Below are 15,780 nucleotides of genomic sequence, written 5' to 3' on the forward strand. Positions count from 1 at the left end.
ACACCTGACCTGGCCTGCCAGATTTTAGCTATATAATTTAAGTACATTTTCAGTTTTTTAATGTCTAAATTAGCCACTCAGCAGTAGCATGTTTTCTAAGATTAAGATAAACTAACCACTTCAATGTTATACTATCAGAAGGCCTTAAATAGCCCTCAAATGGGAAAAATCCTATACTACACGGGGACCCTGGTCAGTGGCATAGTAAAGCGCCATCTTGGTAAGGGCGCATGCACCCGTCGTGTGCTCCACCCTCCCACCCGCTCCTTCCCTGCCCCCCACCCACCGACTCCTTCTCCGTCTCCTCCTGCTGTGTACACGCCACTTCCCTTCCCTTTACCTTTGTAACATTCCTGGATCCGCAGCTTGGGGGTTGCTGCTCGTATCAGGAACGTTACAGAGGTATGGGGGAAGGGATGTGGTGTGCGTCTGGCAGGATGGGGCGGGGAAGGAACATGTGGAGGTAGGGGGGATGGAGAAGAGGTCGGGGGAGGAGCGCCACCATCCCAGGTGCCTATCACCCTCGCTATGCCACTGACCCTAGTGATTTGTTATGGGTGCTGAATTCCTATCAGGATTCTACTGAATTAATAGTCAAGCGTTCTTACCATTAGATCTATCCATTTGCAAAATATATTAATGTATATCTCTTATATTCAAAGGTATCTGTTGCAATTGATGATGCACTGAAATACAATGGAGACAAGACAACGTCTTCTGAAACCTCTTCTACAGCATCCTCATCGTTGTCTGGAAGCAGCCCAGAGAGTACACTGGTAAAACTTGAATCCACCAAAACAGCATCTGCTGCTTCAGATGTAGTGGATGGAATTCCTGCAACAAAATCACTAGTGGATGCTAGTCAGCTAACAAAAGTTGGACGTTTCCAGGTGACGACTACAATGACAACAGACAAAGTGGGCCGTTTTTCTGTGTCTCGGACTCAGGATGAAGAACCCTGTGTTAAAGAGGCTCCATGCCTGGACTCTGAACAGGTTTCTTCCATAGTTGCAATACCAGAATCAGAGATGTCTGAACTAGAGAAGCCTAGGCGACCAGTGCATCTGAATGGGCCAACATCTGAGCTAGAGGCTTCTATCCTGAGTGAATTGGCAAAGAAACAAGAAGCAGCAAACTTAGGCAGTCCAGACTCTCCCCAGCCCTTGGGTTCAAAGATTAGCATGGCTGTCCTTAGCCTTAGCAATTCATTCAACTCTTCATACATGAGCAGTGACAATGAGTCTGATATTGAAGATGAAGACTTGAAGGAGGAGCTGCGACGATTGAGAGACAAGTATGGCTGTTTTCTGCTTCCTTTAACATATTTAAGCTATGTTATAGATGGATAACAATTGTTTAGATTATAAAGCACTTAGGGATAAAGCACCTAAGGTTCTAGATTTTTTTATTCATCCCCTATGTGCTTGTAGCAGTTCATAAATTTAAAATCACCTTATATTTTGATAGATTATAGTGCTCAACTGCAATGAAATATTATTTAGTAATCCTCTCGGTTTAATAACACCTCTTATGAGAGCTTTTAAATCCGCTGAGATTCTGAAATAGTACCAGACCATGTGATATTCCTGTGTAACTATGTTTACTTTTTAGTAAGTTTATTCATATTTGTCACTCCATAACTTATTTTACATTTTTTAGTCTGTTAATACAAAGCGTAATGCTTAGTAAGTAAGGGAGCCAAAATTTTATTTTTCTTAACACTATTCCAATCTGTTTCAGGGCAAATTAACTGGAATCATGTTTTTGGATATAAAAGGGCTCTTTTACTAAGCTGCACTAGTAAATGGACTATCCCATCCACTAAGCCCATTTGTGTTACATTCCTTCCGGACTCCTTATGCTAGGTGTTCAATCCCTTCCTGCAATCCGGGAAATGCAGAAATCCAAACACTTTTCTGAGCACATGCTCCTCCCCCTTAGAGTGAGAGCTAGAGCCATCTACAGTTTCAATTTTTGCAAGCAATCCATGTCTTTTGGCTTGCTCTGCTGCTTTTTCTTCTTTTTCGATTAAAGTTCATCTTTTTTGGTGGCTTCGCCTTGAGACCCCTTTCCAGGGGTCCCTTATCAGAGGAAAGGATGCGATCCCGCGGAGCCAGACTTCTGCTTCCCAGAGAAACTTTGGTGGATCTGTGGAGCCAGCCTGTGGACTCAGGGTCCATTCTCCTGGGAGTTCGCTTGCCTGCTGATCTTTAACCCAGGCTGTATGCATCCTGAGTGAAACTTCCCCAGGTTTCAGGGCTCAGGCTGTGTTTCCCGCCCCCAGTTGCATGAAGAGGATCTGTGGGTGCAGAGGTTACTGTCAGTGTATGGCTGACTGGCAGTCTGAAGATCTTCAAGTCTGGTCATTTTGGAGCTATTCTGAGGTAGAAAATCATTTTCCTCCATTCAGCTGCTGTGTGAAAAATGCTTACGGTCTGGCAGTGCAGAGCTGTAAGTATATCTCCTTTATTTCCTGTAGGAACTTCGGAGGTGGTTTGTAAAATGTGTTAAAACTCGTTTTTCACAGTTTCTGAGGGTAGGATTCATGTCCCCCACCTCCCCAGAACTCAAATCACTATTTTTTTTATTTTCAGATTTTGTTTATTTTTGCTGTTTTTGGTGCAAATTCGCTGGCAGCGGCCAGCTTGGATTTTTATTGATCTTTTTTTCAAAAATTTATTTCTGCCTCAAAACCCCTCAATTTGATTTAAAAAAAAAAATCATTTGGAGTGGACTCCCCAGCCCCTAATCTGTTGAATGTGTGCATTGATTGCGCTAGATTGGTGCCAGTCAGCAACTGTGTACCATGTTGCACTGGGGGTGGGGGTAGGTGGGAGCTTCAGACTTTGCCTCCGGGTACTCTAGGGCTGGGGAGCCGGCCTGGGTCTGTGACTTCAAGAAAAAAATCTCACCCAGAGGCCGTTCTGTAGTCTGGCGCCAAACGCCTGCATTCCGAATGGATACAAGGTGTGACTTTTCAACTGACTTTATTCGGTTCCTATGGAAAGCGTATTATTTGGACCCAGCTTGTTTGACGCAGCCAGCAGGCACGTTGGGTCTTTCACAGCTGGTTGCGCAGGTGGCAGAGATTCCTGTTCGGAAGCCCTTTCGTCCTGCTGTGGAAGACCTCAATTGCTTTAGTCACTATACAGATATTATCCCAGGACAAGCAGGCAGGTATTCTCACTAGGGGGTGATGTCATCCGACAGAGCCCCGATACGGACGTCTCACAAGCATGTCTTGCTTGAAGAAACTCAGAAGTTTCGAGATGCCCGCACCACGCATGCGCCAGTGCCTTCCCCCCCGATGGTCCGGGCATGTCTCCTCAGTTCTTTTTCTTCCGCGGAGCTGAGAAGTTTACTTCAATTCTGCGCCCATTGAATCTGTTTTTTTGCCTTCTGCATTGCCGCGGGTTGAGTTCTTTTTACTCTTTCCGTGCGTTTATTCTTTTTTTCTTTGATTTCTTTAAAAAAAAAAAAAAATTTCTTCCGACACCCGGTCGGCCGCGTGGCTTGGGCCCCGCGCCTTCGACCTTGCGGCGGAGCTTTTCCGGCCTATGTCCCGGCCGATCACCGGTTTTAAAAAGTGTAGCAAGTGCCAGCGCGCGATTTCGCTCACGGACCCGCATCGACGCTGCCTTCAGTGTCTGGGTCCAGATCACTTTCCGAAATCATGCCAGCCTTGCTCCACTCTGACAGCGCGAGCGTTTAAGCGCCGCTGTCTTCTCTGGGAGTCCATGTTCAAGATGGAAGCTGCGTTAAATCCTTCAGCTTCGATGTCGACTGGTGCTTCGACTCCGTCTGCGAAGCCCTCTGCCTCCCAGCTGCTTCGGGCCTTCTGAAACCGGCATCGTTCACGCCGGTTTCGGCCTCGATCTCGGCGCCGGTGCCTTCCTCAGTGTCCTCGGAACAGGTACCGACCCCTTTAGTTCCTCCGGTGGTGCTCAAAGTGCCGAAGGCTGGAAAGCAAAAGCACTCAGCACCGAAGGAGTGCGGAGACCGTGCGGAAGGGCCCCCTTTTGGTGTGGATCCCTCCATATCGGCTTCGTTGCGGTCCCTCCTGGAGGCTCAGTTTGTGGAACTCATGAACACCATGGGGCCCCGGCTGATTGCCTCGATCCAGGGTGACCTCCCAGTTCCGATTCCAAGGGGCGGGCCGCCCCCTCCTCCTCCGCCGCGCCGCACGACCTCGTTGCTCGGCAAGGAGGAGCGGCGGTCGGCGTCCGGTTCCTCGAGGAAGGCCTCTGGTAGTGCCATGCCCCCCTTGGAGCCTATTTCCTCGAGGAAGGCCTCCCTTAGTGACATGCCTCCCTTGGAGCCTATTCCCTCGAGGAAGGCTTCCCTTAGTGACTTGCCTCCCTTGGAGCCTATTACCCCTCCCCATGACACAGTGTGGCGTCCACCTTCGAGGCCTCCCAGTCCTGGGCATAGCAGGAAGCAGGACGAGTTCTTCCGGACCCCCTATCAAGCCTGGGCGGCGTCTGGGGAGGCGCCAAATCTTCCGCCTCTACGTTCTACGGCCTCGAGTCCTATCTGCTCTTTGGAGGCTTCTGGGGATCAGTATTCTCACAGGTGGGCTCGATCCCCATCCAGACATCGAGAGGGGCATCGATCCAGACACTCTTCGAGGCATTCCTCTCGGCACTCGACCGTCTCTCCTCAGAAGAAATTGCCTCGTATGGGGTACTCTGCTTCGGCTGGGTCTCCTCCTCCGAGACTGGAGTTCGAGGACCCCGAAGTCTTTTACTCGCCCTGTTGTTCGCAGGCCTCGGTAGAGCCCGAGGCCTCGACTTCTTCCAGTCCTTCTCGAAGACCAGTGCTGGCGGACCAACTGTCTTTTTCCTCGTTTCTGAGACAGATGGCGGATGACCTGGACATTACTTTCGATTCTGGTTCTCGATACTCCAAGGAGTACCTCGATACCATGCACTTGCCTCGTCCCCCAGCTGAGTCCTTACGCCTGCCGCTGCACAAGCTCCTCGACCAGACCTTTATGAGGTGTTTTGAGTCTCCTTACTCTATTCCGGCGGTCCCTGGAAAATTGGATGCCCGGTACCGCACGGTGCATCATAAGGGCTTCGAGGGACCTCAGCTTTCACATCAGTCCCTCCTGGTCGAATCCTCGCTCACGCGGTCTCATCCGGCACAGGTGTATGCTTCGGTGCCTCCGGGCTGCAAGGGTAGAACCATGGATAAGTTTGGACGACGCATCTATCAGAATTCTATGATGGCGTCCCGAGTTCTAAATTATAATTTCCACTTTGCCACCTATTTGGAATTTTTTCTTCCTGTGCTTCGGAAGTTCACGCCCTACATCGAGTCCCAGGCTCGTTTTGAGTTTGAGGAGGTGGTTGCTTCGCTGTCCCAGCTTCGTCTTCAGTTGATGCAATCTTCCTATGATGCCTTCGAGCTCTCGGCCCGGGCGGCAGCCTGCTCGGTGGCGATGCGCTGTTTGGCCTGGTTGCGGACCATTGACATGGATCCGAATCTTCAGGACCGCCTGGCGAACGTCCCGTGTGCTGGGGCGGATCTATTTGACGAATCCATCGAGACAGTCACGAAGAAATTGTCTGATCATGAAAAATCCTTCCAGTCCATTCTTCGGCCGAAGCCTAAGCCTCAGCAGTCTCGACCCTCTCGACCACCATTAATCTATCAGCGGCGTTATCAGCCGAGGCAAGCTCCGCCTGCGAGGCAACCTGCGAAGCGGCAGCCTCCTCAGAAAGCTCAGCAAAAGCCTCAGCCGTCTACTGTCCCCAAGGCTCCTCAGCCTTTTTGACTATCTCTTCGAGGGCATAACCAGCCTCGTTCTGCCTCCCCCTGTTTTTCCTATCGGGGGGCGCCTCCATCTTTTTTATCATCGCTGGGTGGTGATAACCACCGACCTTTGGGTCCTTACTCTCATCAGGGAGGGGTACTCTCTTCAATTCCATCGGGTTCCTCCGGACCACCCTCCAAGAGAGTATCCTTCCAACTTGACTCAGACCGCCCTTCTTCTTCGGGAAGCTCATGCGTTGCTCCGGCTTCGGGCCGTCGAGCCGGTCCCGGGGGACCAACTAAACCGAGGGTTTTACTCCCGGTACTTCCTTGTTCCGAAAAAGACGGGCGACCTGCGACCCATTCTGGATCTCAGGGTCCTCAACAAATTCCTTGTCAAAGAGAAATTTCGCATGCTGACCCTTGCTTCTCTCTACCCCCTTATCGAGCAGAACGACTGGTTATGCTCTCTGGATCTCAAGGAGGCCTACACTCACATTCCCATTCATCCGGCCTCTCGCAAATTCCTCAGATTTCGGGTGGGACATCTGCATCTGCAGTATCGAGTGCTTCCATTCGGCCTGTCCTCGTCTCCCAGAGTCTTCACAAAGTATCTGGTAGTGGTGGCTGCTGCACTCCGGAACCAGGGTCTTCAGATATTTCCATACCTCGACGACTGGCTCATCAAGGCCCCCTCGGCCTCTGGGTCATCTCAGCAACCCTGTCCACGATTCTGTTCCTGCAAAGTTTGGGCTTCGAGATCAACTTTCCCAAATCTCATCTACAGCCTACCTAGTCGCTCCCCTTCATCGGGGCGGTCCTGGATACCATTCGTCTCAGAGCATTCCTTCCTCCTCAGCGCCTGGATGCTCTTCTTCATCTCTGCCAGTCTGTGTCTACTCGCCAGTCCATCTCAGCGAGACACATGATGGTCCTCCTGGGCCACATGGCCTCTACAGTTCATGTGACGCCGTTTGCCAGACTCCATCTCAGAATTCCTCAGTGGACCCTGGCGTCTCAATGGACTCAGGTGTCGGATCCGTTGACTCGACACATCATCGTCACTCCTGCTCTTCGGCAGTCTCTACTTTGGTGGATGACCTCTTCGAATCTATCCAGAGGTTTGCTGTTTCACACTCCTCCCCACCAGAAGGTTCTCACAACCGATTCCTCGACCTATGCCTGGGGAGCGCATCTGGATGGGCTTCGCACTCAGGGATTCTGGACCAGTGCGGACCGACTCCATCAAATCAATCTTCTGGAGCTCAGAGCCATCTTCAATGCTCTTCAAGCTTTTCAACATCTGCTTCGCGACATGGTGGTCCTCATTCGCACAGACAATCAGGTCGCCATGTATTATGTCAAGCAGGGGGGCACGGGCTCGGCCTCCCTCTGCCAGGAAGCTCTCAGAGTCTGGGATTGGGCGGTTCGCCACAACGCCTTCCTCAAAGCTGTCTACATTCAGGGGAAGGACAATGTCCTGGCGGACAACTTGAGTCGTCTACTCCAGCCTCACGAATGGACACTCCATTCCACACCCCTTCATCGGGTCTTTGCTCAGTGGGGAACGCCTCAGATAGACCTCTTTGCGGATCCCCACAACTTCAAGCTGCCTCAATTTTGCTCCAGGATCTACTCTCCTCATCGTCTCGAGGCCGGTGCTTTTCTGCTGGATTGGGGGAATCGCTTTTTGTATGCGTTTCCTCCATTTCCTCTCATTCAAAGGACTCTGGTCAAGCTGAGGTCCGACCATGCCACCATGATTCTGATAGTTCCTCGGTGGCCCCGACAGCCTTGGTTCTCCCTTAAGAACATAAGAACATAAGCAGTGCCTCCGCCGGGTCAGACCATAGGTCCATCCTGCCCAGCAGTCCGCTCCCGCGGCGGCCCAAACAGGTCACGACCTGTCTGAATCACCAGAAGGGGCTCCCTTGCCACCTTGGTTTCTCATTGAAGTCCTATCTTCCCATCGGAGTCCTAACCCTCCGGTCTTGCACATGCACGACCTGATTTGGTTTCTATACTTATTTCCTGGTTAGCTTTCTATACTTGTGTTACATCCCAGCACCTCTCTCAGTATCCCACGATCCCTTTATCCCTCAGAAATCCGTCCAATCCCTGTTTGAATCCCTGTACCGTACTCTGCCTGATCACTTCCTCCGGTAGCGCATTCCAAGTGTCCACGACCCTTTGTGTGAAAAAAAACTTCCTTGCATTTGTTTTGAACCTATCTCCCTTCAGTTTCTCCGAATGCCCCCTCGTACCTGTTGTCCCCTTCAGCCTGAAGAATCTGTCCCTATCCACCCTCTCTATGCCCCTCATGATCTTGAAGGTCTCTATCATATCTCCCCTGAGCCTCCTTTTTTCCAGAGAGAAGAGTCCCAGCCTATCCAACCTCTCAGCGTATGGGCAGTGTTCCAGTCCTCTTACCAGTTTCGTTGCTCTCCTTTGGACTCTCTCAAGTACTGCCATGTCCTTCTTGAGGTACGGCGACCAATATTGAACGCAGTATTCCAGATGTGGACGCACCATCGCTCGATACAATGGCATGATGACTTCCCACGTCCTGGTTGTTATGCCCCTCTTTATGATGCCCAGCATCCTGTTGGCTTTTTTCGAGGCTGCTGCGCACTGTGCAGATGGTTTCAGTGATGCATCCACCAGCACACCCAAGTCTCTCTCAAGACTGCTGTCTCCCAACAATGCCCCCCCCAATTTGTAGTTGAACAACGGGTTCTTTTTCCCTATATGCATGACCTTGCATTTTTCCACGTTAAAGCGCATTTGCCATTTGTTTGCCCAGTCTTCCAGTTTGTCCAGGTCCCTTTGTAGGTCCTCACACTCCTCCCTGGACCTAACTCTGCCGCACAGTTTGGTATCGTCTGCAAATTTTATAACCTCGCACTTTGCCTCCTTTTCCAGGTCATTGATAAATATGTTGAAGAGTAACGGCCCCAGCACCGATCCCTGTGGCACACCGCTCGTGACTCCCCGCCAGTCAGAGTATTGTCCCTTTACTCCGACCCTCTGCAGTCTACCCGACAACCAGTGCTCGATCCATCTGTGCACATCCCCTCCCACCCCGTGGTTCCACAGCTTCCTAAGCAGCCTTTCATGTGGCACCTTGTCGAAAGCCTTTTGAAAATCGAGGTAAATGATGTCTATGGGTTCCCCATTGTCCACCCGACTGCTTATTCCCTCAAAGAAGTACAAAAGGTTCGTTAAGCATGACTTTCCCTTACAGAATCCGTGCTGGCTTGTTCTCAGTAGGCCATTTCCCTCGATGTGCTCGCAAATACTGTCCTTGATCATAGCTTCCACCATCTTCCCTATAATTGAAGTCAGGCTCACCGGCCTGTAGTTCCCGGGGTCACCCCTCGATCCCTTCTTGAAGATGGGTGTGACATTCGCCAATTTCCAGTCCTCTGGTACCTCTCCAGTTTTCAAGGATAGGTTGCAAACATGCTGGATTGTGCCCGCTATTTCTTGTCTTAGTTCCTTTAGAACCCTTGGGTGGATCCCGTCCGGGCCCGGCGATTTGCCGCATTTTAACCTGTCTATCTGTTTGAGGACATCCTCCTTACTTACCTCTATGTGTTCCAATTTTTCAGCCTGTTCCCCACTCATGAGCTCCTCTGAGTCCGGTATATTAGATGTGTCTTCTCTCGTGAAAACCGACGAGAAGAACGTGTTCAACCTCTCAGCTACCTCTTTATCCTCCTTAATCACTCCCTTCCTGTCCCCATCGTCCAACGGCCCCACCTCCTCTCTCGCTGGTCGCTTCCCCTTTACGTAACTGAAGAATGCCTTGAAGTTTTTCGCCTCCCTGGCCAGCCCCTCTTCGTATTTCCCTTTTGCTTTTCTAACTTCTCGGTGGCATTCCTTTTGGCATTTCCTGTGCGCCTGGTGATTTTCCTCCGTTGGGTCCTTTTTCCATCTCCGGAAGGATACTTTTTTGTCATTTATTGCCCTCTTTACTTCTGCTGAGATCCAAATCGGGTCCTTTGACCACTTGTTCTTGCCGCCTTTCCTGAAACTGGGGACGTACATTCTTTGTGCTTCCTGCAGGGTGTCCCTGAATAGGGTCCAGGCGCTTCCTACAGTCTCCATCCTAAGGATGTTTCTGAGCTTCCTCCCCACCATTTCCCTCATAGCAACATAGTTCCCTTTCCTGAAGTTGAGCGCAGTTGTTGCGGTCCTCCTTACCGTGGGTGTCCCCCTTTCCAATGTGAATCTGATCGCGTTGTGGTCACTGTTGCCTAGTGGTCCTCCCACTTCTACCCCTCTTGCAGGCCTCCCTAATCCGTTTAGGATGAGGTCAAGAGTAGCACTCCCTCGCGTCGGTTCCCTGACTAGTTGCTCCATGAAGCAGTCCCTCACAGCTTCTACAAATCCTGTTTCCCTAGTGCAGTTGGAGTGACCCATACTCCAGTCAATCCCCGGGTAGTTGAAGTCCCCCATCACTGTTACACATCCAGTCCTGCATTCTTGTCTCAGTTCAGCTTCCAAGTCGTGTCCGACTCCTTCCGGCGTACCAGGTGGGCGATAGTACAGCCCCAGTTTTATGCCTGCACCCTTGTTTCCCGGCAATTTGACCCATAGCGATTCCAGCCCCTCTGCCTTCTTTGCCATATCCATCCTGACCGAGTAGATAGAGTCCTTTATATAAAGTGCTATGCCTCCCCCCTTCTTTTGGGTCCTGTCCCTCCTGTAGAGCTTGTACCCCGGCAGCGCCACATCCCATTGATTCTCCTCTGTCCACCATGTTTCTGTAATTCCAATTATATCCAGGTCTTCCCCCTTGGCCACGACCTCTAGTTCATCCATCTTGGCCATGAGGCTTCTTGCATTTGCGTACAAGCACCGCAGGTCCCGTCGTTTTTCCTCCACCTCTGTATTTACCTGGGCCGCCTCCCCTTGAACTTCGGGCAGTTCTCCTGTTCCCTGTGCTTCTGCTTTGCCCTCAGCCTTTACCCTCGTAGCTTTCGGTTTCCCCACATTTCCGCCACCCCACTTCCCCGCTTTTCCTCTGGGTTTTCTAGCCCTACCGGCCCCCTCCTGGGCTATCATCCCTTGAACCTCCGTTTAATCCCCCTCGCCTTGTGGCACCCCTATATTGCCCTCAGCTTTCGCCCTCGTGCCACCCAGTCCCCTTGTGTCTCCATGCCCCTTAGTCTCCTCCCAGCAATCTCCCTTTACCTGATGTTTCCCTCGCTGTCTGATCATAAGATCCACCGGTCTCTCTACTTCCTCCTTGCAGTCAGCCCGTTCAGCATCTGTTCTGGATGCTGTTGTCCGAAGCGTCAACATCAGATCAGCTGTCGGCTTTCCCCCTCTCCTCAGTTTAAAGCCCTCTCAATCTCCTTCCTCACATTGGCTGCCAGTAGTCTAGTTCCCGCTGTGCTCAGGTGCAGGCCGTCCCGCCGGTAGAGCTTACTCTTTCCCCAGAAGGACGTCTAGTTCCTCACAAAGTGGAAGCCCTCCTCCTGGCACCATCTCCTCAACCATGCATTCACAGCCTGGAGGTCTGCCTGCCTCTTTGCATCTGCTCTCGGTACAGGCAGGATCTCTGAGAATGCTATCCTCCGGGTACTCCGCTTCAGCTTTCGTCCCAGGACCCTGAACTGGTCAGTCAGTGTGGCCATGCTGAAGTTCCTCCGGCTCACATCATTTGTTCCGACGTGGATTATCACCGCAGTCTCCTCTGTCTCTGCTCCGTCCAGGATCCTCTCGATCCTATCAATGACGTCTCGTGTCTTGGCCCCTGGGAGACAAGTCACCAGCCGGTCCTCCCTTCCTCCAGCTACGTGACTATCAACCTCTCTCAAGATCGAGTCTCCCACCACAATAGCAGACTTCCCTTTCCTCAGCGACCTCCTCTGTCTCAGGTCCGTGTCCTCGGTGTAGTGCAGTGTCTCTCCCTCGGGGTCCCGGTGAGTCACGGTCTCCTCCTCTTGCGTGGTTCCTCCGCTAGGTCCTTTCCCGGTGTCGCCTTGTGGATCCTTGGTCTCGTCTGCCGACATCCGTCTGTGCAGCTGCTGGTCCTGTTCCTCCACCTTCCTCCTATAGGCCTCCTCGATGAATCTCTCGAGGTCCCTCACCTGGTCCACAATGGGGCCTGCTCCGTCTGTGTCCTTGGTTGACCAGCTCATCTCCTCTGCTTTGCGCAGTCCCTCCAGTTCCTGGACCCTGACCCTCAATCTGCCGACCTCCATCCTCAGGCTTTCCAGTTCCTGACACCGACTGCATATGTACTCCTGCCTTCCCAAGGGGAGGTAGTCGTACATATTACACTCTGTGCAGTATACCGGAAAGTACCTCTGGGATCCTGGGTCCTCCATCACTCTCGTGAAGTGCTGGTATGCTCCTGCTGTGGGTAAGAGAGAGAGAAAAGAGAAAAGAAAGTGTATTACTTGGTGTTTCTGGTTCCCTCGCAAGGCTCCTTCGCAAAGGCGCTCTCGCTAAGGCGAGCGCCTTTGCCGCTCGCCTTCGCCGCGCGCCGAACGGCTGGGCGCCGTTGGCTCCCTTCTTCTTTAAGGGGAGCCTGGGCGCCGATGCGACCTATGACGCGGTGAGGGGGCGGAGCTAACTCTCGCTGGTCCTCCTGCCTGCTCTGGCTTCCTTCCTCTCGCCTCTCCTGCCCTCTCCGGCCCTGCAACGGACAAAGAAAAAAAGCAAAAAAAAAAACAAAGGCAGAAACCGCCGAGGTCTGCCTCGTGCCCTGGCTTCCCTTCTTCTTAAAAGGGAGCCTGGGCGCCGATGCGACCTATGACGCGGTGAGGGGGCGGAGCTAACTCTCGCCGGTCCTCCTGCCTGCTCTGGCTTCCTTCCTCTCGCCTCTCCTGCCCTCTCCGGCCCTGCAACGGACAAAGAAAAAAACAAAAAAAAAACAAAGGCAGAAACCGCCGAGGTCTGCCTCGTGCCCTGGCTTCCCTTCTTCTTAAAGGGGAGCCTGGGTGCCGATGCGACCTATGACGCGGTGAGGGGGCGGAGCTAACTCTCGCCGGTCCTCCTGCCTGCTCTGGCTTCCTTCCTCTCGCCTCTCCTGCCCTCTCCGGCCCTGCAACGGACAAAGAAAAAAAGCAAAAAAAACAAAGGCAGAAACCGCCGAGGTCTGCCCTTCTACTTCAACTCAGCAGCAGGGAGCCGTTCCTTCTTCCAGTATTTCCTTCACTGCTTACTCAGCATCAGGGGTCTCTACTTCATCCCAACCTGCAGTCTCTCCACCTGACAGCTTGGTTCCTCTCAACGTAGCGCCTCACCAGTTTTCCCAGGCGGTGAGGGATGTCTTTTAGGCTTCCAGGAAACCTGCTACTCGTCAATGCTACTCCCAAAAATGGACTAGATTTTCTTCATGGTGTATTTCCAATTCTAAGGAGCCTCAGCGAGCCTCCCTATCGTCTGTGTTGGACTATCTTCTACACCTGTCTCAGTCTGGTCTCAAGTCGACATCTATACGAGTCCACCTGAGTGCTATTGCGGCTTTCCATCAGCCTCTCCAAGGAAAACCTCTCTCTGCTCATCCTGTGGTTTCCAGATTTATGAAGGGACTTTTTCATGTCAATCCTCCTCTCAAACCGCCTCCGGTGGTTTGGGATCTCAATGTTGTTCTTTCTCAGTTTATGAAACCTCCTTTTGAACCTCTGAGAAAGGCTCCTCTAAAGTTTCTCACTTGGAAAGTGGTTTTTCTGGTGGCCCTCACATCTGCTCGCAGGGTCAGTGAGCTTCAGGCCTTGGTGGCGGACCCACCTTTCACAGTATTCCATCATGATAAGGTGGTCCTCTGCACTCATCCAAAATTCCTACCTAAAGTGGTCTCTGAATTTCATCTCAACCAATCCATTGTGCTTCCAGTGTTTTTTCCAAAACCTCATTCTCATCCTGGAGAATCAGCTCTTCACACGCTGGACTGTAAACGTGCTTTGGCTTTCTACTTGGATCGTACCAAACCACACAGAACTGCTACTCAACTATTCGTCTCCTTTGATCCGAACAAGTTGGGACGACCTGTATCAAAGCGCACCATCTCCAACTGAATGGCAGCTTGTATCTCTTTCTGCTATGCCCAGGCTGGATTACCCCTTCCCTGTAGGGTCACAGCCCATAGGGTCAGAGCAATGGCAGCCTCTGTAGCCTTCCTCAGATCGACACCGATTGAGGAGATTTGTAAGGCTGCCACTTGGTCCTCGGTTCATACATTCACCTCTCATTATTGTCTGGATACTTTCTCCAGAAGGGATGGACAGTTTGGCCAAACCGTGTTACAAAATTTATTCTCCTAAGTTGCCAACTCTCCCACCATCCCATTGAGGTTAGCTTGGAGGTCACCCACTAGTGAGAATACCTGCCTGCTTGTCCTGGGATAAAGCAGTGTTACTTACCTTAACAGTTGTTATCTAGGGACAGCAGGCAGCTATTCTCACGTCCCACCCACCTCCCCTGGGTTGGCTTCTCTGCTAGCTACCTGAACTGAGGAGACACGCCCGGACCATTGGGCGGGAAGGCACTGGCGCATGCGCGGTGCGGGCATCTCGAAACTTCTGAGTTTCTTCAAGCAAGACATGCTTGTGAGACGTCCGTATCGGGGCTCTGTCGGATGACATCACCCCCTAGTGAGAACAGCTGCCTGCTGTCCCTGGATAACAACTGTTACGGTAAGTAACATTGCTTTATGTCTCTTCAGTCTCCTGACACTGCTACTTTATTTGATCCAACTGATACCCTTGTTGGGACTAGTCACCTCAGGTCCTGAGGGTCCAGATTTGGGTGATGACCCTACAGTCTGCAGACTCTTTAAGCATGGCTGTGTCCATCATTGTATTGCTGATGTTCTGAAAGAATTCAAATTGGCTTCTCCACCTTCCTCATCTCAGAGTTTGATCATGGACCATTCTAATGTGCTATCTTCATTTTTTTCCATCCCATCCACAGCTTCTTGGTCTGGTTACAGAACAATGGGATACCCAGAAAGTTCTTTCCGGCTCTCTAAAGCTATGACTAAGCTTTATCCACGGTGGCACCGATTTTCAGCAGTTTTTTTGTGCAACCTAAGGTGGATTCCGCCATGGTGTAGGTTATCCGGCACACAGCCCTCCCTAGTGAAGGAGTGATGCTTAAGGATTTTCAGGATCGCATAGTGGACATTATGTTGAAAAAGCATTTTAAAGTGGCTTCTTAAGGTATCAAAGCAGCAGCGGCCGCCTCTTTTGCGGCATATGCCTGTCACATGAGATTGTGCAGTGTGTCCTCTATGGATATACATCCCACTGGTGATGGATGGTCCTGGACTCTTTGGATCTGCCATTGGGCTGTGGGCGCTGCCTCCAAGGTCATTTTAAGCAGACTTCCTTTCAAGGGCCAGCTTTTTTTTTTCCCCGAAAAGGTCTGGATGACTTCATGACCAGTGTTGCCGAGCGCCATCCTAAGTATCTCCTGACTTTGGGAGGGGAGCGTAGTAATTTTTATCCCAGCTTTGTCAGGGATCCATGGGCTTTTCCTCCCAGAGAAATTCCCCTCATTACAACAATTCCAATTCCAGGTATCCTCAGATCCCTAGCAGCTACTGCTCCTAAAAAGCCCCAATAATGCCAGAGGTCAGGCGGAACTTCCTCATATTAGAGGCTGAGTTTCTCAGTTTTACCAGGAGTTGCCTCGCATTTCCTCAGATTAATGGGGGCTGGATATCATTTAGGAAGGGCACAAGATAGACTTCTTTTGCCTGCCACCGGATTTGTTTCTGGACTCTCTAGCAGGTCAGCCAGAGAAGGAGTCCAGAGCGATAGAACCAGTTCCAGAACATGAATCTGGCTTTGGCAGATACTCCTTATACTTCATCATACCAAAGAAAGGCTCAGAGGCCTGGAGACCCATTCTGAATCTCAAGTCGGTCAATTGCTTCTTGTGGATTTCTCATTTCCGCATGGAAACAGTGCACACAATCATAGCTGCTGTCTCTCCAGGAGAGTTTCTGGTGTCCTTGGATCTCACGGAGGCTTACCTCCCGTATTCCAAACTACCCGGACC

General features: G+C 51.3%; 1 protein-coding gene across 1 annotated transcript in view; it reads left to right on the plus strand.

The window, feature by feature from the left end:
- Positions 1–15,780, plus strand: part of WNK1 (WNK lysine deficient protein kinase 1) — a 538,182-nt gene that overhangs the window by 395,761 nt on the left and 126,641 nt on the right. Inside the window, 1 exon segment of the mRNA XM_033953429.1 lies at positions 663–1,294. Within this exon segment, the coding sequence (XP_033809320.1) occupies positions 663–1,294 (632 nt within the window).

Source organism: Geotrypetes seraphini, chromosome 7, assembly GCF_902459505.1.
Source record: "Geotrypetes seraphini chromosome 7, aGeoSer1.1, whole genome shotgun sequence".
NCBI lineage: Eukaryota > Metazoa > Chordata > Amphibia > Gymnophiona > Dermophiidae > Geotrypetes > Geotrypetes seraphini.